At 37.4% G+C, this 24773-nt stretch overlaps 2 protein-coding genes across 4 annotated transcripts in view; one reads left to right on the forward strand and one right to left on the reverse strand.

Moving 5' to 3' along the window:
- The window catches only part of C1H1orf146 (chromosome 1 C1orf146 homolog), a 52560-nt gene extending 32193 nt beyond the window's left edge, over positions 1-20367 (forward strand). Inside the window, exons 3-6 of the mRNA XM_057549577.1 lie at positions 17304-17423; positions 18900-19068; positions 19474-19552; positions 20233-20367. Of these exons, the coding sequence (XP_057405560.1) occupies positions 17304-17423; positions 18900-19068; positions 19474-19552; positions 20233-20367 (503 nt within the window). The remainder of the gene's footprint in view (positions 1-17303; positions 17424-18899; positions 19069-19473; positions 19553-20232) is intronic.
- Positions 20368-20993: 626 nt separating this feature from the next.
- GLMN (glomulin, FKBP associated protein) overlaps positions 20994-24773 on the reverse strand; it is a 53304-nt gene continuing 49524 nt past the window's right edge. The window contains exons 17-19 of one of the 3 annotated variants that reach the window (XM_057544818.1): positions 22785-22896; positions 21928-21971; positions 20994-21818 (exon numbers count right to left, since the gene is read on the reverse strand). In XM_057544818.1, the coding sequence (XP_057400801.1) occupies positions 21708-21818; positions 21928-21971; positions 22785-22896 (267 nt within the window). In that variant the 3' untranslated portion in view covers positions 20994-21707. Of the gene's footprint in view, positions 21819-21927; positions 22011-22784; positions 22897-24773 lie in introns of all 3 variants that reach the window. The other 2 variants (XM_007169601.2, XM_007169600.2) reach the window with 2 other exon arrangements.

A 24773-nucleotide genomic window follows, 5' to 3' on the forward strand; every position in this document is an offset into this window, starting at 1 on the left:
GGTGGGGAGTTTTAGTTAAAATATGTAAAGGGACAAGGTGTGAAAAAACATCTTGTTTTGGACTACAAGGTCTTCAGAATAGCTAGAGTATATGTAATATGTTGGGGAATGGCAGGATGTGAGGCTGAAAAGGAAAGAATTTGTATACCTTGAGTTTAGACTTTGTTCTATAGGCCATGGTGAGTTATTGAAGGATTTTAATTGGGAAGGAATATGATATTTGTGGTTTTGAAAGGTAATTCCATGTTATTTCAAAGTCAGTTATAATTGGAAAAATTTGGGAGCAGATCAAATGCCCAATTTAAATTACCAATGATAATTGAAGGGTAGCGGAATATGCCACCTCAGAATATGCCTATTTGGCATAAGGATTATTTTGAGCTGATTATTTTTAAGAAACAGGCACAGAAGAAGTTCTGAAAACAGAGTAGAAGTTACTCTTTTGTGAGGGACATTTACATTTATGAAGGAAACCTCCATTTGTAAGTGTCTCCTTGTCTGTGTCTAGAAGAGAAGGATGACTCTAAACCACAAGAAACTCCTATCAGTGGAAATGGCACCAACTTAAATCTGCATAACAAACCTTACCCTTGCTTACTGTGCTTTTCCTGATACCCTTCCATAACTGGCCTCCCTCACAACATCTTTCTTTTGTCCTTAACTGAAGATGGTATTTAAGGTGGTGGCTTGAGCCATCTCAGGGATTTACTCAGTTTTTCTGGGTATCTCTTAGGTATACATGAGGTATACATGTTAATAGAATTCTGTTTGTTTTTCTCTTATCTGTCTTTTATTATAGGGGGTCTAAGCCAAGAACTCAGAAGGATGGAGGAAAAATTATTTTTCCTTCCCTACATAATGGGCAAATAAAGTGTGGCCTATCCATACAACAGAAAGTTACTCAGCCTTTACATATTTTTAAAAAATATGTAAGGAATGTGCTATGACACAATGTTAAATGAAAACACTTGAGAATAAGTCCTAAATATATGGAGAGATATATTCATAGATGGAAAGTCTCAAGTTCATAAAATGTTTCGTTTTGGGACTTGACTGGCAGTCTAGTGGTTAAGACTCCACACTTCCACCGCAGGGGGCTTGGGTTCGATCCCTGGTCAGGGAACTAAGATCCTGCATGCCATGAGGCACGGCCCAAAAAAAGAAAGAGTTTAGTTTTTTCCAAATTGTTTTATAGAGAAATGTACTTCTAATTGTAAAAAGTCCCCCAATAGGGTTTTTTGTTTTTGTTTTTATTCTTTGGCATTTTATTTATTTTTAAAAAATATTTATTTATTTGGCTGCGTTGTGTCTTAGTTGTGGCACACGGGCTCAGTAGTTGTGGCGCTAAGGCTTAGTTGCCTGGCGGCATGTGGGATCTTAGTTCCCCAGCCAGGGATTGAACCCACATCCCCTGCACTGGAAGGCGGACTGCACCACCAGGGAAGTCCCTATTTTTTGGCATTTTAAATTTAGGTTGTTTAACGTTAAGTCCCTTTTAGGTTGTTTAATGTTAATGTGTTTCAAACAATACAGATTCTGCATCTGTGGCTCCGGTCAGATAACCAGTAGTACAAATTAGCTTCAAGATACACACACTGACAGATGGGGATTAATGACATCTGCCTTTTCTAATGTGTGAAAAATCCAGAATATATTAATATAATTTTACCAAGAATTAAAGGAGGCTTTAAAAAATAAAATTAAAATGAAATAATTTTCCTTTATAAAAAAAAAAAGGTTACACACACTGAACAAAAGAGGTTGAGGGAGCTAAGTAGGGGAGGTGGGAGCCAAGGGGAGAAGGAAGGAGAAGAAACAAACAATTGAACACACATGCTGTCTTTTCCATACCACCTTCAATTCTAACCTGCTTCAGAGGGAAAGTAAAAGTAGGCAGGAGTGAGCAACCATGGATTGTTGAACTGTTACCAGTACCAAGCTTTTCAGCAACATTTCAGCAGAGTGTGAAACACTTTTTACAGCAAAACCATTACAACAAACTCCCCAAACAACCTTTAACCAACAGGGTTTTTTAAAGCAACTGACATGATGACTCAAAGTTTACAGGGAAGAAAAACGACCAAAGAATAGCTACAGCACAATGGAAAAAGAATAAGATGGAGGGACTTCCCATAAAGATATCAAGACTTTTTATAAAACTATGATCATTAAAAACAGTGTGACTTTGATTTAGGAATAATCAAACTGAGCAGTTGAATAGAGAACCCAGAAATAGACCTATATATATATGGAAACAATGTATGACTAAGGTGGTATTATAAATGACCAGGGGGAGGAAGGACGACTGAATAAATAGTATTCGGACAGCCAGAAAGACATATTTTTAAAAAATGAAATTGGATCCCTACTTCAGACTCTATACAAAAATCCATATGGACTAAAGACTTAAATTTGAAAGGCCAGACTAAAAATTTAGAAGACAATGAAGGAGAATATTTATGACTTTGGAATAGGGAAGGAAAAGAAACAAAAAAGCACTAACCATAAATAAAAAGATTGATAAATTTGACAATAATGAAAATTTTAACTTGTGTATATCAAATACTACCATAAAGAAGGGGAAAAGACAAGTACAAACTGGGAGAAAGCACACATAGCTGATAAAGACTGATATCCAGAATATATAAAGAAATCCTACAAATGAATGAGAAAAGGAAATCTAATAGAAAAATAGGCAGAAGACATACGCTTGTCACAGAAGTGGAAATATGGCTTAAGGGTGTTTAGTCTCAATAATAATCAGAAAAGTACCAAATTTAGACCACAATGAAATTCACTTTAATGCTACTAGCTTTGCAGTAATTAATTTTTACCTTTCTTCCCACCTACCTACCTCAGACGTGTATACCTTCAACTTTAATGCACTGAACTTCTTAAAATTCTGTTATTACATCATTTTCTTTTATTGTCTGGTTGCCAGTGTACAGTGCTTTGTTGTTATTGCCGCCTAGAATGCTCCTTCTTCCCTTAGTGCAGTGGTTCTTAAAGTGTGGTCCCCAGACCAGCATCAAGCATCACCAATGTATTTGTTAGAAATGCCCCACCACTGAACTGTCTTTTCAAGGATGTTTGTATAGTGACTAACTATAAGTTAGAGACAGTATTTCACTCTAGAGCAGAGGGCAGGTTTCCTTGCAGCCCCATTAAAAAAGGTTGGGATTTCCTGAGCTCAGGGTTCCTTTCCTATAATGCAACTCACTGTGTGTACACAGTGTTACCTGGCTTTTGTCTCATCACCTGACGGAACTGCCCTTGGGGAACTGCTGGAAGAAAATGATGATACTCTTATTACTGTGAGTAGAAAGCTGTCCCTTGTCTCTAATCCAAGAGTCTTATGTCTTTTGTTATACCCATGAAACTCTGGCAGGCTAACTTTTTAGTTTGCAAGTAGGATAAAATTTCAGACCTTTCATAGTCCTTGACACACGTCTTTCTTCTTTAAGTTAATGCTCTGAAATGGGAACCATTGCTTTTAATAATTCTTAATAGGAAGCATAATATTGAATGAGCTTAATGTATAACAAGACAGATATTTTTTCAGTGTCAATTTTTTTTTTTTTTGGCTGTGTTGCGTTTTCGTTACTGTGTGCGGGCTTCCTCTAGTTGCGGCAAGTGGGGGCTACTCTTTGTTGCGGTGCACAGGCTTCTCATTGCAGTGGCTTCTCTTGTGGAGCACGGGCTCTAGGCACGCGGGCTTCAGTAGTTGTGGCGCACGGGCTCAGTAGTTGCAGTGTGTGGGCTCTAGGGCATTCAGGCTTCAGTAGTTGTGGTGCACGGGCTCTAGAGCGCAGCCTCAGTAGTTGTGGTGCACAGGCTTAGTTGCTCCGTGGTATGTGGGATCTTCCCAGACCAGGGATCAAACCTGTGTCCCCAGCTTTGGCAGGCAGATTCTTAACCACTGTGACACAAGGGAAGTCCCAATTTTTTAAAAAATATATTTATTTATTTATTTGGCTGCGCCAGGTCTTAGTTGAGGCACACGGGATCTTCGTTGCCACATGTGGAATCTTCATTGCCGCATGCGGGCTCTTTAGTTGTGGCATGCAGGCTCTTAGTTGCGGCATGCAGGATCTAGTTCCCAGACCAGGGATGGGACCCAGGCCCCCTGCATTGCGAGTGTGGAGTTTTAACCACTGGACCACCAGGGAAGTCCCATCAGTGTCAAATTTTGACTTTCAAATATTCTTTAGAATGTCTCCATTACCCTAATTTTATTTCTTTCTGTAATTTACTCATTCATCAAGCAAACATTTCTATGTGTTCTTTTTGTTCTTATTTTTCTCAGATTGTTGGCACCACTAGAAGCTGGCTTGATACCGAGAGATGGCTGAAAGTGATGGAAAAGAAAAAATTAAATGGACAACCACCATTATTATTAGCTCATCTCTTAAGGTAAAAGAGGCATTTGGGCCATAGATCTTGAATTTAAAATTAAAAGCAATAGAACAATATTTTTAAATATCTTTAGCTTGATTATCCAAAGTTGTGTGAATCAGCAAGTACATAATCTAAAATGTATTTTAAAGATAAATTATGAATGTCCCTGCATCCATTTTCCTACTTCTCTAAATATTTGAAGGTTGGAAATTTTCTAAGTTCCATTTTTTTTTTCTCACTAAGCCTATTCTAATAGAGATGTTAAATGATTACAGAAACAATGCATATGCACATATATATTACTTAAGGTTTTTTGGAAGGTAAACAACAGAAACTGATCTGTCTAGACTTAGTGGCCTTGGGAGGAGACTGTCTCCCTACAGTTTGGATGGGGAGGGAATGGGAGTTGAATGCCTGAGGGCAGTTGGTCACTCCACAACTGTTTTTAACTCCTCAGCCAACAGGATTTCTCCATTGCCCTGATGTTTATCTTATGGCCACCACCTAATGTCTAGAATGAAGGGGCAAGAAATGATTATTCCATGGTAAATAAGAGAGAGGCTAGAATAAGACTCTGAATACGATTTTTTTTATTCACCCTATCCATTCACTGCTGCCTCAAGCTGCTCTTTGCTCTATTGGCTTTAGCCATCTAGCACCATACCACATACCCATTTAAGACAGCCTCAAGGTTCATTGGAATTTTTCATGCTTCTTTTTGTTAGGTTTCTGGAATCCATATTTCTCTCTTGTTTCTTTAGCTTTTCCAGACTGATTTTGAGAGCGGGAGACAGCAACCCATGCTAATGTGCTTGTTTTGTGCTTTCTATTTGTCCCACCTTTTCTTTTTTTTTTATTATTTATTTGTTTGTTTATTTATTTGGCTGTGTCGGGTCTTAGTTGCAGCATGCGGGATCTTTCATTGTGGTGTGCAGGCTCTTCGTTGTGGCACGCGGGCTTCTTTCTAGTTGTGGTGCGTGGGCCCCAGAGCATGCAGGCTCAGTAGTTGTGGTGTGCAAGGCTCTAGAGCACACAGGTTTAGTTGCCCTGTGGCATGTGGGATTTTAGTTCCCCAGCCAGGGATCGAACCTGTGTCCCCTGCATTGGAAGGCGGATTCTTAACCACTGGACCACCAGGGAAGTCCCACGTCCCACCTCTTCTCTGTTTCTTTTTTCTCTTCTTTTTTGCCTCCTTTTGTATTGATTGGTAATTTTTTCTCATTTTTTTTCTTAACTAGCTTTGAAAGTTACATGCTCTATTTCTGTCTTTTAATAGTTACCTAGAAAATTTAACATGTATACTTAGCCCCACAAAATCCAAAGTAAATAATTATTTTTATCTTCCTCTTAAATGACAAACAAATCTTAGAACACTAATTCCAATCACCGTTTTCTGTATTATATTTTGTTATCATATACAGTTTAATTCTATCAATTTTTTAACTCAACAAAGTGCTATTATTTTCTAAAGTTAGCGTTTGTTTAGATTTACTCATGTCTTTGTTACTTTCTTTGCTCTTCTTTTCTTCTTTTGGCTCAGACCTTCCATTTTGGATCATTTTCTTTTTTATCTGAAGAATATAATTTAGAAACTACCTAAATGAGGATCCTCTCAGTTTTTGTTAGTATCAAAATACAGTTGACCCTTGAACAACATGGGGTTATAGGCAGTGACGCCCTCACAGTCAAAAATTCACGTTTAACTTTACATTTGGCCCACTGTATCAGCAGTTCTGCATGCGAGGATTCAACCAACCTCAGATTGTATAGTACATGTATTTATAGAAAAAAATCCACATAGAAGTGGATCAACACAGTTCAAACCTGTGTTGTACAAGGATCAGCTATATTTTTGTCTTCCCCTTGATCTTGAAAGATGTTTTAAAAATCAATTTAATTGAAGTATAACTTACATACAATAAAATACACACATTTTAAATGTACAGCTTAATGAATTTTGACAAATGTGTATACCTGTGTAACCATCACCCCAATCAAAATATATAGAACATTTTCATCACTCCAGAAAGTTCCTTCATGCCCTTTTGTAGTCAGTCCTTTTCCAGTTCCACACCTCAAGCAACCTTTGATCTGATTTATCACTATAATTAGTTTTGCCTGTTGTAGAACTTCATATAAATGGAATGATACAGTTTGTACTCTTGTGTCTGGCTTCTTGCATTAAGCATAATGCTTTTGAGATTCATCCATGTTGTTACATATTACAATAATTTGTTATCTTTTCTTTGCTGAGTAGTAGTGTGTTGTATGAGTGTATGCCAGTGTATCTATTCACTAATAGATAGATATTTGGGTTGTTTCCAGTTTTTGGCGATTATGAATTAAGCTGCTCTGAACATTCATATATGTCTCTGTTAAGACGCGTTTGAATTTCTCTTATAAATACCTAATAATGGAATTGCTGGGTCGTATGATGAGTGTATGTTTACAAGAGACTACAAACTGTATTTCGAAGTTCACTACAAATGAACACTGAATCCATTTAACTATATAGCTAAACTAAAACTAAATGCAGGGATTATGGTTTTATATTCCCATCAGCAATGTATAAGAGTTCAAGTTGCTCCAAACTGAAAGATATTTTCCACTAGATTTACAGTTATTTTCTCTCAGTGTACTGAAAATATCTTCACTGGATTCTGGTTTCTATTGTTTTTTGTTTTTTCTTTTGTTTTGTTTTAATTTTATTTTTTTTAATATCTTTATTGGAGTATAATTGCTTTACATTGTTGTGTTAGTTGCTGCTATATAACAAAGTGAATCAGCTATACATATACATATATCCCCATATCCCTTCCCTCTTGCCTCTCCCTCCCACTGTCCCTATCCCACCCCTCTAGGTGGTCACAAATCACCGAGCTGATCTCCCTGTGGTATGCGGCTGCTTCCCACTAGCTATCTATTTGACATTTGGTAGTGTATATATGTCAGTGCCACTCTCTCACTTCATCTCAGCTTCCCCTTCCCCATGTCCTCAAATCCATTCTCTATGTCTTTATTCCTGTCCTGCCCCTAGGTTCTTCAGAACCTTTTTTTTTTTTTTTTTAGATTCCATACATATGTGTTAGCATACAGTATTTGTTTTTCTCTTTCTGACTTACTGCACTCTGTATGACAGACTCTAGGTCCATCCACCTCATTACAAATAACTCAAGTTCGTTTCTTTTTATGGCTGAATAATATTCCATTGCATATATGTGCCACATCTTCTTTATCCATTCATCTGTCGATGGACACTTAGGTTGCTTCCATGTCCTGGCTGTTGTAAATAGAGCTGCAATGAACATTGTGGTACATGACTCTTTTTGAATTGTGGTTTTTTCAGGGTATATGCCCAGTAGTGGGATTGCTGGGTTATATGGTAGTTCTATTTTTAGTTTTTTAAGGAACCTCCATACTGTTATCCATAGTGGCTGCATCAATTTACATTCCCACCAACAGTGCAAGAGGGTTCCCTTTTCTCCACACCCTCTCCAGCATTTATTGTTTGTAGATTTTTTGATTATGGCCGTTCTGACTGGTGTGAGGTGATACCTCATTGTAGTTTTGATTTGCATTTGTCTAATGATTAGTGACGTTGAGCATCCTTTCATGTATTTGTTGGCAATCTGTATATCTTCTCTGGAGAAATGTCTATTTAGGTTTTCTGCCCATTTTTGGATTGGGTTTTTTTGTTTTTTTGATATTGAGCTGCATGAGCTGCTTGTATATTTCAGAGATTAATCCTTTGTCAGTTGCTTCATTTGCAAATATTTTCTCCCATTCTGAGGGTTGTCTTTTCGTCTTGTTTATGCTTTCCTTTGCTGTGCAAAAGCTTTTAAGTTTCATTAGGTCCCATTTGTTTATTTTTGTTTTTATTTCTGTTTCTCTAGGAGGTGGGTCAAAAAGGATCTTGCTGTGATTTATGTCATACAGTGTTCTGCCTATGTTTTCCTCTAAGAGTTTTATAGTGTCTGGCCTTATATTTAGGTCTTTAATCCATTTTGAGTTTAGTATTGTGCATGGTGTTAGGGAGTGTTCTAATTTCATTCTTTTACATGTAGTTGTCCAGTTTTCCCAGCACCACTTATTGAAGAGGCTGTCTTTTCTCCATTGTATATTCTTGCCTCCTTTATCAAAGATAAGGTGAGCATAGGTGCTTGGTTTATCTCTGGGCTTTCTATCCTGTTCCACTGATGTATATTTCTGTTTTTGTGCCAGTACCATACTGTCTTGATTACTGTAGCTTTGTAGTATTAGTCTGAAGTCAGGGAGCCTGATTCCTCCAGCTCCATTTTTCTTTCTCAAGATTGCTCTGGCTATTCGGGGTCTTTTATGTTTCCATACAAATTGTGAAATTTTTTGTTCTAGTTCTGTGAAAAATGCCATTGGTAGTTTGATAGGGATTGCGTTGAATCTGTAGATTGCTTGGGGTAGTATAGTCATTTTCACAATGTTGATTCTTCCAGTCCAAGAACATGGTTTGTTTGTATGATCTTTAATTTCTTTCACCAGTGTCTTATAGTTTTCTGCATACATGTCTTTTGTCTCCTTAGGTAGGTTTATTCCTAGGTATTTTATTCTTTTTGTTGCAGTGGGAAATGGGAGTGTTTCCTTAATTTCTCTTTCAGATTTTTCATCATCAGTGTATAGGAATGCAAGAGATTTCTGTGCATTAATTTTGTATCCTGCTACTTTACCAAATTCATTGATTAGCTCCAGTAGTATTCTGGTAGCATCTTTAGGATTCTCTATGTATAGTATCATGCCATCTGCAAACAGTGACAGTTTTACTTCTTCTTTTCCGATTTGGATTCCTTTTATTTCTTTTTCTTCTCTGACTGCTGTGGCTAAAACTTCCAAAACTATGTTGAATAATAGTGGTGAGAGTGGTCAGCCTTGTCTTGTTCCTGATCTTAGTGGAAATGGTTTCAGGTTTTCACCACTGAGAATGATGTTGGCTGTGGGTTTGTCATATATGGCCTTTATTCTGTTGCGGTAAGTTCCCTCTATGCCTATTTTCTGGAGGGTTTTTATCTTAAATGGATGTTGAATTTTGTCAAAAGCTTTTTCTGCATCTATTGAGATGATCATACGGTTTTTATCCTTCAATTTGTTAATATGGTGTATCACATTGATTGATTTGCATATATTGAAGAATCCTTGCATTCCTGGGATAAACCCCACTTGATCATGGTGTATGATCCTTTAATGTGCTGTTGGATTCTGTTTGCTAGTATTTTGTTGAGGATTTTGCATCTGTTTTCATCAGTGATATTGGCCTGTAGTTTTCTTTCTTTGTGACATCTTTGTCTGGTTTTGGTATCAGGGTGATGGTGGCCTCGTAGAATGAGTTTGGGAGTGTTCCTCCCTCTGCTATATTTTGGAAGAGTTTGAGAAGGTTAGGTGTTAGCTCTTCTCTAAATGTTTGATAGAATTTGCCTGAGAATTCATCAGGTACTGGGCTTTTCTTTGCTGGAAGATTTTTAATCACAGTCTCAATTTCAGTGCTTGTGATTGGTCTGTTTATATTTTCTCTTTCGTCCTGGTTCAGTCTTGGAAGGTTGTGCTTTTCTAAGAATTTGTCCATTTCTTCTAGGTTGTCCATTTTATTGGCATATAGTTGCTTGTAGTAATCTCTCATGATCCTTTGTATTTCTGCAGTGTCAGTTGTTACTTCTTTTTCATTTCTAATTCTATTTGAGTCTATTTGAGTCTTCTCCCTTTTTTTCTTGATGAGTCTGGCTAATGGTTTATCAATTTTGTTTATCTTTTCAAAGAACCAGTTTTTAGTTTTATTGATCTTTGCTAGAGTTTCCTTCATTTCTTTTTCATCTATTTCTGATCTGATCTTTATGATTGCTTTCCTTCTGCTAACTTTGGGGGGTTTTTTGTTCTTCTTTCTCTAATTGCTTTAGGTGTAAGGTTATGTTGTTTATTTGAGATGTTTCTTGTTTCTTAAGGTAGGATTGTGTTGCTATAATCTTCCCTCTTAGAACTGCTTTTGCTGCATCCCATAGGTTTTGGGTCGTCGTGTTTTCATTGTCATTTGTTTCTAGGTACTTTTCGATTTCCTCTTTGATTTCTTCAGTGATCTCTTGGTTATTAAGTAGTGTATTGTTTAGCCTCCATGTATTTGTGGTTTTTAGAGATTTTTTCCTGTAATGATACCTAGTCTCATAGCATTGTGGTCGGAAAAGATACTTGATATGTTTTAAATTTTCTTAAATTTACCAAGTCTTGATTTGTGGCCCAAGATATGATCTATCCTGGAGAATGTTCCATGAGCACTGGAGAAGAAAGTGTATTCTGTTGTTTTTGGATGGAATGCCCTATAAATATCAGTTAGGTCCATCTTGTTTAATGTATCCTTTAAAGCTTCTGTTTCCTTATTTATTTTCATTTTGGATGATCTGTCCATTGGTGAAAGTGGGGTGTTAAAGTCCCCTACTATGATTGTGTTACTGTCGATTTCCCCTTTTATGGCTGTTAGCATTTGCCGTATGTATTGAGGTGCTCCTATGTTGAGTGCATAAATATTTACCGTTGTATATCTTCCTCTTGGATTGATCCCTTCATCATTATGTAGTGTCCTTCTTTGTCTCTTGTAATAGTATTTATTTTAAAGTCTATTTTGTCTGATATGAGAATTGCTACTCCAGCTTTCTTTTGATTTCCATTTGCATGGAATATCTTTTTCCATCCCCTCACTTTCAGTCTGTGTGTGTCCCTAGGTCTGAAGTGGGTCTCTTGTAGACAGCATATATACGGATCTTGTTTTTGTATCCATTCAGCCAGTCTATGTCTTTTGGTTGGAGCATTTAATCCATTTACATTTAAGGTAATTATCGATATGTATGTTCGTATTACCATTTTCTTAATTGTTTTGGGTTTGTTATTATAGGTCTTTTCCTTCTCTTGTGTTTCCTGCCTAGAGAAGTTCCTGTAGCATTTGTTATAAAGCTGATTTGGTGGTGCTGAATTCTCTTAGCTTTTGCTTGTCTGTAAAGTTTTTAATTTCTCCATCAAATCTGAATGAGATCCTTGCTGGGTAGAGTAATCTTGGTTGTAAGTTCTTCCCTTTCATCACTTTCAATATGTCCTGCCACTCCCTTCTGGCTGGCAGAGTTTCTGCTGAAAGCTCAGCTGTTAACCTTGTGGGGCTTCCCTTGTATATTATTTGTTGTTTTTCCCTTGCTGATTTTAATATTTTTTCTTTGTATTTAATTTTTGACAGTTTGATTAATATGTGTCTTGGCGTGTTTCTCCTTGGATTATCCTGTATGGGACTCTCTGCACTTCCTGGACTTGATTGACTATTTCCTTTCCCATATTAGGGGAGTTTTCAACTATAATTCCTTGAAATATTTTCTCAGTCCCTTACTTTTTCTCTTCTTCTTCTGGGACCCCTATAATTCGAATGTTGGTATGTTTAATGTTGTCCCAGAAGTCTCTGAGACTGTCCTCAATTCTTTTCATTCTTTTTTCTTTATTCTGCTCTGCAGTAGTTATTTCCACTATTTTATCTTCCAGGAAACTTATCCATTCTTCTTCCTCAGTTATTCTGCTATTGCTTCCTTCTAGAGAATTTTTAATTTCATTTATTGTGCTGTTTACCATAGTTTGTTTGCTCTTCAGTTCTTCTGTGTCCTTGTTGAACATTTCTTGTATTTTCTCCATTCTATTTCCAAGATTTTGGATCATATTTACTATCATTACTCTGAATTCTTTGTCAGGTAGACTGCCTATTTCCTCTTCATTTTTTTGGTCTGGTGGGTTTTTACCTTGATCCTTCATCTGCTCTGTGTTTCTCTGTCTTTTCATTTTGCTTAACTTACTGTGCTTGGGGTCTCCTTTTCGCAGGCTGCACGTTCGTAGCTCCCATTGTTTTTGGTGTCTACCCCCAGTTGGTAAGGTTGGTTCAGTGGGTTGTGTAGCCTTCCTGGTGCAGGGGACTAGTGCCTGTGTTCTGGGGAATGAGGCTGGATCTTGTCTTTCTGGTGAGCAGGACCGCATCCGGTGGTGTATTTTGGGGTGTCTGTGACCTTATTATGATTTTAGGCAGCCTCTCTGCTAATGGGTGGGGTTGTGTTCCTGTCTTGCTAGTTGTTTGGCATAGGGTGTCCAGCACTGTAGCTTGCTGCTCGTTGAGTGGAGCTGGGTCTTAGTGTTTAGATGGAGATCTCTGGGAGAGCTCTTGCCGTTTGATATTAAGTGGAGCCAAGAGGTCTCTGGTGGACCAATGTCCTGAAGTTGGCTCTCCCACCTCAGAGGCACAGGCCTGACACCCGGCCGGAGCACCAAGACCCTGTCAGCCACATGGCTCAGAACAAAAGGGAGAAAAAAAGAAGGAAAGAAAGAAAGAAAAATAAAATAAAGTTATTAAAGTAAAAATTATTAAAAATAAAAAAATTAAAAAGTAATAGTAAAAAGAAAAAAAAATAGAAAGAAGAGAGCAACCAAACCAAAAAAACAAATCCACCGATGATAACAAGCACTAAAAACTATGCTAAAAAAAAAACAAAACCAAAACCAAAAAAAAAAAAAACACCGACAGAAAGAACACTAGGACAAATGGTAAAAGGAAAGCTATACAGACAAAATCACACAAAGAAGCATACACATACACACTCACAAAAAGAGAAAAAGGAAAAAAATATATATGTCATTGCCCCCGAAGTCCACCGTCTCAATTTTGGGATGATTCATTGTCTATTCAGGTATTCCACAGATGCAGGGTACATCAAGTTGATTGTGGAGATTTAATCCGCTGCTCCTGAGGCTGCTGAGATATTTCCCTTTCTCTTCTTTGTTCGCACAGCTCCTGGGGTTCAGCTTTGGATTTGGACCCGCCTCTGTGTGTAGGTCACCTGAGGGCGTCTGTTTTTCGCTCAAACAGGACGGGGTTAAAGGAGCAGCTGATTGGGGGGCTCTGGCTCACTCAGGCCGGGGGGAGGGAGGGGTACGGAATGCAGGGCGAGTCTGTGGTGAGAGGCCAGTGTGACATTGCACCAGCCTGAGGCGTGCCATGTGTTCTCTGGGGGAAGTTGTCCCTAGACCACGAGACCCTGGCAGTGGCAGGCTGCACAGGCTCCCTGGAGGGGAGGTGTGGCTAGTGACCTGTGCTTGCACACAGGCCTCTTGGTGGCTGCAGCAGCAGCCTTAGCATCTCATGCCTGTCTCTGGTATCTGCGCTGATAGCCGCGGCTCACGCCCATCTTTGGAGCTTGTTTAGATGGTGTTCTGAATCCCCTCTCCTCGCACACCACGAAACAATGGTCTCTTGCCTCTTAGGCAGCTCCAGACTTTTTCCCGGATTCCCTCCCTGCTAGCTGTGGTGCACTAGCACCCTTCAGGCTGTGTCCATGCAGCCAACCCTAGTCCTCTCCCTGAGATCTGACCTCCGAAGCCTGAGCCTCAGCTCCCAGCCCCCGCCCGCCCCAGCGGGTGAGCAGACAAGCCTCTCAGCCTGGTGAGTGCTGGTTGGCAGCGATGCTTTGTGCGGGAATCTTTCCGCTTTGCCCTCCGCACCCCTGTTACTGCGCTCTCCTTCGTGGCTCCGAAGCTTCCCGCCTCTGCCACCTGCAGTCTCCGCCTGCAAAGGGGCTTCCTAGCATGTAGAAACTTTTCCTCCTTCACAGCTCCCCACCACTGGTGCAAGTCCCATCCCTATTCTGTCTTTGTTTTTTCTTTCTTCTTTTGCCCTACCCAGGTACGTGGCGAGTTTCTTGCCTTTTGGGAAGTCTGAGGTCTTCTGCCAGTGTTCAGTAGGTGTTCTTTAGGAGTTGTTCCACATGTAGATATATTTCTGATGTATTTGTGGGAAGGAAGGTGATCTCCACATCTCACTCCTCCACCATCTTGAAGGTCTCTCTCAATGTTTCCCAGCCTTATTTGAATAAGGAACATCTTTTAATATCTCATGGGACTAATATTTAATGAAACATAATTTGGAAAATCTAGTCTTAGCTCCTTGTTATTTTGAAAATGTAACTCTTGAACTTACCTATTTTTTCGTAATTCAGTACTTGCTAATTTTATCTTTATTGTTTTCTTCTACTATTTTCTTTTTACTTCTCTTAGTTGGCTCCTGGATAGGATAGAATTGAAATTCATCAGCGTGGCATACATGGTCCTAATGATCTGCCATCAGTTATTCCTAACACTGTCTCCAAATTAACTGACTCATACACAACTAACACACTTAAAAGAATCATACTTTCAGGTCTGAATGCCTTTGTCTATGTTTTCTTTCTATCTACCTTCTTCTCACATTTGTCTTCTTCCTTCACTTGTCTGCTTAATAAACTGTTTTCCATTTAAAAGATTTGCCTCAAATTTTATGAAACTTTCCTGACTCTTTCACATCTGTTACATCCTTTTAAATAGTTTCTGGTTCTTTGCCAGAATTCTCAACCTTGCCTTTCATCTCCTTGAACATAGTAAACAGCTATTTTAAAGTATATACATGATAACTTTACTATATGTATCCCCTATGACTCTGCTTCTATTACCTGTTGTTTTTCATAGTTCTCTTTCATGTAATTTTTTTTTGTATGTCTGATTTTTTAAAAAAATTTATTTATTTATGGCTGTGTTGGGTCTTCGTTTCTGTGTGAGGGCTTTCTCTAGTTGTGGCAAGTGGGGGCCAGTCTTCATCACGGTGCGCGGGCCTCTGTCGCAGCCTCGCTTGTTGCAGAGCACAGGCTCCAGACGCGCAAGCTCAGTAATTGTGGCTCATGGACCCAGCTGCTCCGCGGCATGTGGGATCTTCCCAGACCAGGGCTCGAACCCATGTCCCGTGCATTGGCAGGCAGATTCTCAACCACTGCACCACCAGGGAAGCCCTGTCTGATTATTTTTAACTGTGTGTTGGAATTTGTATTTGAAAAATTGTAGAAATAATTTGAGGCCTAGAATAGTGTTATATTCCTCTAGAGAAACCTTAATTCTGCAAGAGAATTAAACCTATAATGTCCTAAGCAGGGTTGCCAGATAAAATACAGGACACTCAGTTAAATTTGAGTTTCAGATAAACAATGAATTTAGTGTAATTTCATCCCAAATATTGCACAGGACATACTTATACCAAAAAACTATGTTGTTTATATGAAATTCAAATTTAACTGTATGTTCTATTTTTTTATTTGCTAATCTGGCAACCCAAGCCCTAAGGCTTCTATTTTATGTAATAAAGGAACTTATCTCCTGTTCATTTAGATGATACTAGTTATGTGAGAATTGAGAAAATAGTCATTCAGATAATTTTCTTTGTTCTGTAGTTGAAATGAGGAGATCTAATTGAGAAGGGTCGCTCTAGGGAGTGCTTCTGCAAGGTACTTGGGAGAACTAGTAATACAGTATCACTTTAATACAATTTTAAGGATTGAAATGGGTTGAAGCTAGGCTGCAGCCCCTGTGAGACCTGTTCTACTTTTGTCACACGCTCTGTTCAGCCTCTCATCTATCTCTTCCTGAACTGACAGGTGCCCTCTGGAAAAAAAATCACCTAAGTGCTGATCTCTTATCTTTGAATTTCTGTATAGGTCTTGGTCTTGTAATTTTTCACTATCCTGCTAACTCTCTGATGCATTCAAGCAGATTTTTTAAAATTTCCAGCTTTTCTAGTTGCCTTCAGCAGGAGGGTTGGCCTAAATTACTTAATCTGCCATCACTGGCAGCAATGTATAACTTTAAAACAGCAGAAGAAAACTCATGCGAAGAGTCTTAATTGAACTCTAGGTCAGGATCTGTTTGAGTACCATCAAATACTCTTTTTAGGAAGGAAGGGAATCAAGTATTCTATATCTAATTCCGACCTGTGTACTTAAAATATACATGTTCTGAGGCTAAATATAAAGTTTATATAAGGGATTTTTATCTACTTGGAGACTAACAAGCTTGAGTTTTAACCAATCCATAAATAGTATAAACCACTTATATTTTAGTGCTTTGGGTAGTATCTAATTACGTGGGTAGAATAGGAAATTAGATGCATTTTGAAACTCTTAGTATTTAAACCAAAAGTCCTACTGCTGTCTTCATGTTTTCTAACTCACCTAAGGCTTAAAACATTTGAAAAGTATACTAAAAGTAACTGTAATGTAAACATGAATTGGAGAATTGGTTGTCTCCTTGTGGTACTCTGTATGGCACTTCATGGTTCTGTCAACCATCTAAGAAACACACCACCATACACCTTCTATTTATACATTAATGCATGTCAGAATCCATCTTCAAGTTGTTTTTCAAAGAGAAGTTTGTGTTTGCTCTTATAGTTTAATTCTTTAATACCGTCCTTATTTTCTTCCCTAAGTAACATAACTAGTACACAACTCATTTCCAAACCACAGTGTGTTTCAAAACTAAATATTTTACTTTTTATTTATTTATTTATTTATTTATGGCTGTGTTGGGTCTTCGCTTCTGTGTGAGGGCTTCCTCTAGTTGTGGCAAGCGGGGCCACTCTTCATTGCGGTGTGCGGGCCTCTATCGCGGCCTCTCGTTGCAGAGCACAGGCTCCAGACGCGCAGGCTCAGCAATTGTGGCTCACGGGCCCAGTTGCTCTGCGGCATGTGGGATCCTCCCAGACCAGGGCTCGAACCCGTGTCCCCTGCATTGGCAGGCAGATTCTCAACCACTGTGCCACCAGGGAAGCCCCTAGAGATAATTTTTAAAAGGAAAAGCTTGAGCTTTTGTGAAATTGAATGCTTACATTTCATATTTAGTTTGATGTGATAAGGGTTTTAGAAAGATATATTTCAATCAATTGTTACCTAAGTGCATACTACAACACTCTGTCTCTGATGATCAAATCTTTAAGTGGTATAGTTATAAAAGAAGCTATTAAACTTATTTTAATTTTTTGATTAGCTTTCATTAAACTCTTTAAAACATGTCTTAAGTTTGTATTTCTGAAAATTTTTTTAAGAGTTATGAAGTTGCAACTGCCCTAGAAAATCGAAGCCATAAGGTTCGGTATTCAGATTCAGTGGAAAATGGATCAATTATATTTTCTCTTTCTGGTACAGTATATTTGCTAACTTCCTTGATTTAAGTTTCTTAATAAATATGTAAGTATAAATTCTAATAATTTGGTAGTTCAGTTACTAAGTAATAAGCTTAAGGTGTTATCTTTTGGGAGAGGTAAATGTATAAAACTTTGTTACTGCTGCAAAAGCAGTACATATGGCCAATTACAAAATATATTCCTTTTTAGATTACAATTGTTGAACTAAAGCTGAACCAGTGGAGTCTGGTAGATGATGGTACAAACTACTTGCTTTGGAACGAAGTTGAAAATAGAACAAAGCCACCCTCCCCAACAATCAACACTTAAAATATTACCCATATTAACAAAGAGGCCAACATCATGATATTGGTCAAAATCCATATACAAAAACAATATAGAAGAATGTTTTTCATGATTCTGTTCAAGAGTTTGCTGAACATAATATTGATATAAACAAATACTAACTAAAGGAAACAAATGGGGACAAATGTTCCTAAAATCATAAAACTGTACAACTGTGAGTCATGGGCAAAGTACAGGAAGGAATTAGATTAGGATATGAGAAAGCTGGGGACATGGGAAGGAGGCAGCTCCACTTGTGCTTGGAAAATGACAGGTGATAAAAAACATGGAGGTGAAGGATTTTATTAGGATGGTTACAAACAGACCTGTACTCTAGCAGAGATTTTGGAAGACAGGCACTTTCAAAAGCTCCTAGAAATAGACCTCCAGGCTGAAAATGGTCCAACCTCAAATTCATCTTTCCCAGTTGATTAGAGAGCCCTATATGCATTCTCTTATTTAATCCTTTCAACAAACCTATCGAATAACTATTATTCCAACCTTACAGATGAAGAAATTTAGGTTCAGAGATGTTATATAAATTTTTAGCTCAGGTTGATTCAATTAGTATAATCACATAGTCGCTTTCCTCAGATTGTGTCTTCCCCTCATCTTTTAAAGAGCTAAGTAGATTGTTTCCCTTATGGACCATTCTTATAGGCCTGATACTGTTTCAGAGATCCTAGATATCTACTTACTGTTTTAATTTATATAATAGTTTATGTCCTGATATAAAAGATTCTCCAAGAAATAACTAAAGGCTTGCTTAAAACGACTTTTCTTTAGTTGATTTCCAGCTTTTAAAAATCATAACATGAAAAATTAACATGTAACTAAAATTAGGCATTACTTTCATTGTGGATAGTGCCTTAGAGTAAAAAAGAAAAAGGTTACTGACCAAGAAAGGGTTTTTCCCTTAAATATTTAGATTAAGTTATCCTTTTATACAGAACACTTAAAAGAACTACCTAATTATTTTGTCATGTAAGACTTTCATTATGGTAATTTCCATTTGTTATGGGTTTAGGGCCTGGACACTTACAGCTATGTTTTACTTATAGTTATTTTTGTTGATTTTACTGAGTTTACAAAAAAAAAATTTTATCAGTATGACAGTGACATTTTATGTTACACTCACCTTTCCTAGGAGTTGCATTTTTATTGATGGATGCTAAGAAATGCTTTATGTCTGCTGAAGAAACATTTCTAGCCAAAATTGAGAAGTTTATTAACATTCACCGAAATAGTTTTTTGGTTCTGTCTGCTGCCCTGCATGGGCCTGAGGAATGGAAACTGATGTTCAGGATTCAGCAGAGGTATGGACAACAGCACTACCGACCTATTTTCCTGAAATTATTTTATTTACTCCGGTTCTGAATTATTTTAGGCAAGCGAATTATGTTTTGCCAAAAGGTAAACTTTATAATGTTAACCTGTCATATTTAATAAAATGCAGGCCAAATAGCTAGTCTATGAATCAGGGTGACAAGTTTCAGAGTGCATGCTGATTTATGGGATTCTCCAGCAAGACTAAATCAGAAGTGAACACTTTTTAGTCAATTAAGTTCTGGCTGTAAAGCCATATCAAATCCTCTGTGGAATAAGGCAGGCATGAATGAATAAACAAATGACAAACAATAAGAGGTTTGTCTCTTCTTTCCACTTAAGATAACAGATGTAAGTCATATGAACTATTTAAGTTATGAATTTTTTTTTTCCAGATTCCTGGGTAGTAACCTACGGATACTTCCAGTACACAACACAATAAATGCTATTAATCTTATGTGCACCATAGCTAAGGTAAGTCACCTAAGGAAAATGACATAACGTACATACACACTGATACACTTTAAGGTTCTTGACTTCAAAATGCACACCCTCTTCGGTAGAACTGACCAATATTCTACTTCTGTTCCCCTCAGAGAAGTTGCTATTTCCGAACACACGCAACTCTTTCCCAAGCCTGAACTTAGCCTCTCAAGTCTTCTCAATTTACTTCCAGTACCAACTACCAGGATCACTCATTTAGAGCCAAAAGAGCATTTGGCCATATATACACAGTGTTGGCCCTATTGGTTACTTAAATCTTCTTTCAAATTCTAAAGTACAAATATTGGTAGTCATGAACTGTCAGAGTGCATACATACTATTTTATAACTTCACTGGTTATCCACTTTCTTTTCATACTTATTCTCCTCTGTAAAGTGTGCTCCCAACTCCCATAGGCAGAGTTAGGTGTTCCTTACTCTTATACTTGGAACAGGTCCCTGTTGAAGCAATTCTTAATAGTATTCTATTTTTTGGCTTGCACGTCTGAAATCTCTTAAAGACAGAGATCAGGTATTTTTCTATTACTCTAATAACCCATACACAGTACTGATTGATGCTTGTTGAATAAATAATGTTAGGTATTTTATGATGTGACCCTGTAAAAATACCTTATTTCTCAAATAATGTTGCATGTTTATATCTTCTTCCAGATCACCTCCAAACCACACACAGATAGCATCTGCTACAGAATGATAACAACTAAAGCTTACATCATTGAGCAAAGTCCAGTTTGGAAAACACTTCAAAAGATAAAACTGAGTAGTGATACATTTAACCCAAATTAGATTATCAATTATAAATGTTCTTTTGGAAGAATATTAAAATAAAATACATAAAATTAAAAATGATTTTATTTTCAAGAGTTCTGTTACTTCCTTTAATAGTGTTCAGAAAAGGGACTTCCCTGGTGGCACAGTGGTTGGGCATCCATCTGCCAATGCAGGGGACACGGGTTCAATCCCTGGTCCAGGAAGATCCCACATGCCACGGAGCAACTAAGCCCGTGGCCACAACTACTGAGCCTGCACGCCACAACTACTGAAGCCCGCATGCCGTAGAGCCCATGTGCCACAACTACTGAGCCCACGCACCACAAATAATGAAGCCCGCACGCTCTAGGGCCCACATGCCACAACTGCTGAGCTCATGTGCTGCAACTACTGAAGCCTGTGTGCACCTAGACCCCGTGCTCTGCAACAAGAGAAGCCACCACAATGAGAAGCCTGCACACCGCAACGAAGAGTAGCCCCCACTCGCTGCAACTAGAGAAAGCCCGTGCGCAGCAATGAAGACCCAATGCAGCCAAAAAAAAAAAAAAAAAAAAAAATGCAGTATCTGCAAAATGCAATAAAAAATGAAGTATATAAAAAAAAGTTCAGAAAAAATTGGTACATACATATATTATAAAACTCAGATGCAGTTTCTTAATGATACAAATTAAGTTGGATGAACAAATATTTAATTGGAAATAAATATACAGCATTTTCTAATTAGCTCCTTAGGTTAAAGGAAAAGTCATATATACTTTTTTATAATACAAGCCAGCCAGTATTTCTAAAATTAATCTTCACGTACGCTTTCACATTGTAACTACTGCTGGAGAGCTGGTGATAGGACTCTGCCCCCTAAGACTCCTGAGGCAGGGAAAAAGAAGGAAATTAAGAGAAGTAGTCAGCTGGTCCAAACTCAAAATTTCTCTCTAAGCTCTCTTAGCTCTTAGTGGTGTGATAGCCAGTTTGATACTAGGAGTTCTAAAATGTAACACAGCATCTAACTGGAACATAAAGTGTATCAGTATTTTTATAAACTCACTACAACTGTATGAATGAATAAAGGCAATTCCAGTACATTTTATGAAGTCATAATATATAATTATTGATTTGTATTGGATTTTCAATAGTAGTATTTAAAATACACATGGGCATTATTTACCATGAAGATATCTTTTTAAAACCAAACAATACTACTGATCCATAATGTGTCATCGCTGAAACGGATAAATGAGAAAAGCTACATTTATTTTCTATCAGTGTGTTTTACAGAAAAGCTTTTATAAAGGTATTAAACATAATGGAAAATAATATAGTATATTACTAGTTTTTATTTAGGGGATGGAGCTTTCACTTTATCCCTTATTTTCCTCAGAGGTAGACTTTGTTTTTATTTCAATGAGTTCTTCTACTCGAGCCAGAACACTTTCAATCAAATCAAATGTGAAAAGAGCTGAATGTAGGACCTGCAATGCCAAGAAAAATTAGTGTTATTAAGGCTGCCTTTAAAGCAAAACAGAGCAAAAAAGAGAAAAGACTTCAGCTGTATGTAGCTTAGGAAAATTTCATATCTACCTTAAGCTGCATTTCAGGAGGCATATTCGGGATCTCTTCTCTACCTACAGTTAAAGAACAAAGATCTTTAGACTTCTGGATTTCTGTAAGAGAAAAAAAAAATCGTGTCACACTTAATCATTAAAACAACTCTCAGATTTCAATAATAAATTTATAAGCTACTTTAATCATTTACTAACTTAAAAAATGCCAGTTATTTGTGTAAATTAAGCCTTATTGTTTAATAGCTCAGGGTATGCTAAAATCAAGCTATGAACAAACAAAAATATTAAAATTCTGCAACATGTGAATTAATGTTTCTTTAGGTGAACAGTATTTTGGCAACTTTTTTCTTCAATATAAAGTCAGAAATATACCTGTCACACTAAAAAAGACAAAATTTTTAGTAATGCCTACAGAAATACCACCATAGTGAAATGGAAAAGATCACAAGATTATTATAATAGAATTGCTGACTTTAAAAAGCAATTCTGGATCTAAGATTCTTTTTCATAATTTGTACAAACTTAGTAGAGGGTGAAGTGGGGGATGGACCCCACAATACTAAAGGAAGTACAATGACATCCAAACAGAAATACTTGTGATACAATTAGATTCTTAATCAGACCTTGAGGTTTGAAACCAGAATATGCTTCAGTTTGGTTTAAATCTTTAACCCAATTTCAGTGTTAACTGGCATATAGATTTGCCAAGAATCATTTTAATTATAAATAAAATGACTTAGCTATCACAGTTCCCTGTTTGCTCTAAGTTAGACAAGTACAAGATAAAGTTCTTTATCTTGAATATAAATGACAGTTCAAAAAAATATGACTAATTTTTAGACCTAACTGAAAATGAAACTTCACATTACCAACCTTGGCTATTTTTAATTTCTGCTTCATAATGTGCTTTTGACATATTAAGACCTGTATGGAGTGGCTTTAAGAAATTATTCTCAATCTTTTCGAGTTCTGTCCATAATCCAGTCTGTTTGGAAGAATTAATGAAACAATTAGTTATTTGGTTCAAGATGTATTGATTGCCTACTAGTATTAAACATGTGCTGACAGTTGGAGAAACAGAAAGGAGTAAGACATGATCCTTGCCTTTCAAGGTAGAGTTGACTGTTTAATAATACATTCATTACTACATCTAGCTATTTTATCTAAATACCAGTCAAAACAAAAATGAACTTGTTCATACACTCATTACTGTGCCATTTGGATAGCTCCTGGTTTTGAGATCTGTAACTTAGAAGTTTTATCCATGAGAAAATTATTTGAGAATAATCCACACGGTCTGAGACATTTCTCTTTCCTTATAAACCATCCCCACAATGACTCTACCTTATAAGTCCCTTCAACTCTTTATCTTTCAAATGATATTCCTGTCACATATCTAGTTCCAGGGGATTAAAAGTTTTTCTAGGGTAGCATTTTTCAAAATATTTTTACCATGACCCACAGTAAGAAATATAATTTACATCACAACTCACATTTATTTATATAGTTGAAACAAAAGTTTCACAGAATGTCCTTTCTATTTATAACATTAAATATAGCCTGGTCCTTTCCTTTTTATATATTATTTTTTAATGTCAGGTGTATTGAGGTATCATTTACATACAGTAAAATAAACATTTTTTAGCTGTACAGTTCTGAGTTTTGACAAAGATATATAGTTGTATAACCACCACCACTATAGTTTCACAACCCCAGAAGTTCCCTTGTGCCCCTCTGTAGTCAGTTTTCTTCCCCCACCCCCAGAGAATCACTGGTCTGATTTTTGTTTATATAATTTTTGCCTTTTCCAGAATGTCACATAAATGGAATCACTACTGTGTAGCTCTTTATAAAAGAGTGATATTGTGATTTATAATAAATATATACTGTATTTGGTCTCCATCCTGTTCCTGGCAAAGAGCTCCTAAAACTCTTGAATTTCCTAAGTGAAGAACAGTAAAACTGTCTTTTGTTATTTATAACAAGCCCTTTCAGCCATGAATATGACTTTTGGAAAGCCCCTAATAAGAATGGGGGCTGGTTGCCAGAGGAATCAACCATGTGATTAGAGGGTTCCAACTTTCAGCTCCTCTCACCACAAACTCCTGGTAGGAGAGAGGGGCTGGAGACTGAGCTCAACCACCAATGGCCAGTGATTTAATCAATCACGCCTATGTAATGAAGCCTCCATAAAAACTCAAAAGGGTGGGGTTCAGAGAGCTTCTGGGTTGGTGAACACGTAGAGGTGCTAGGACAGTAGTTTAGGAGAGGGCATGAAAACTCAGCGCCCCTTCCCTCATACCTTGCCTTATGCATCTCTTCCATCTGGCTGTTCCTGAATTACATCCTTCTATAATAAACCGGTAATCTAGTAAGTAAAATGTTTTCTTGAAGTTCTGTGAATAGCTTTAGCAAATTAATCAAACCTGAGGAAGGGGTCGTGGGAACCTCTGACTGATAGCCAGTCTGTCAGCAGCACAGATCAGTACCTGGTCTTATGATTGGTATCGGAAGGGGGCTAATGTTGTGGGACTGAGCCCTTAGCCTGTGTGATCTGATGCTATCTCCAGGTAGAGTGTCAGAAGGAGACTGAATTGTAGGACATCTACTTGGTGTCAAAAAATATTGCTCGCTATGGGAAAATCGCTACACATTTGGTGACCAGAAGTGTAAAAAATGAAGTGAAGTACTGAGAGTAGAGCAGAAACACTGGAATGTTTTTCCTCTACAGGTAGAAATTGACAAAATTATTCTAAAACTCATATGGAGAAGCAAAGGATCTAGAAGAGCCAAAAATTTTTTGGTTACCATTAAAACATACTTCTAAATAAATCAATAGACACAATCAAACACTGTATATGC

This window comes from Balaenoptera acutorostrata, chromosome 1 (assembly GCF_949987535.1).
Source record: "Balaenoptera acutorostrata chromosome 1, mBalAcu1.1, whole genome shotgun sequence".
NCBI lineage: Eukaryota > Metazoa > Chordata > Mammalia > Artiodactyla > Balaenopteridae > Balaenoptera > Balaenoptera acutorostrata.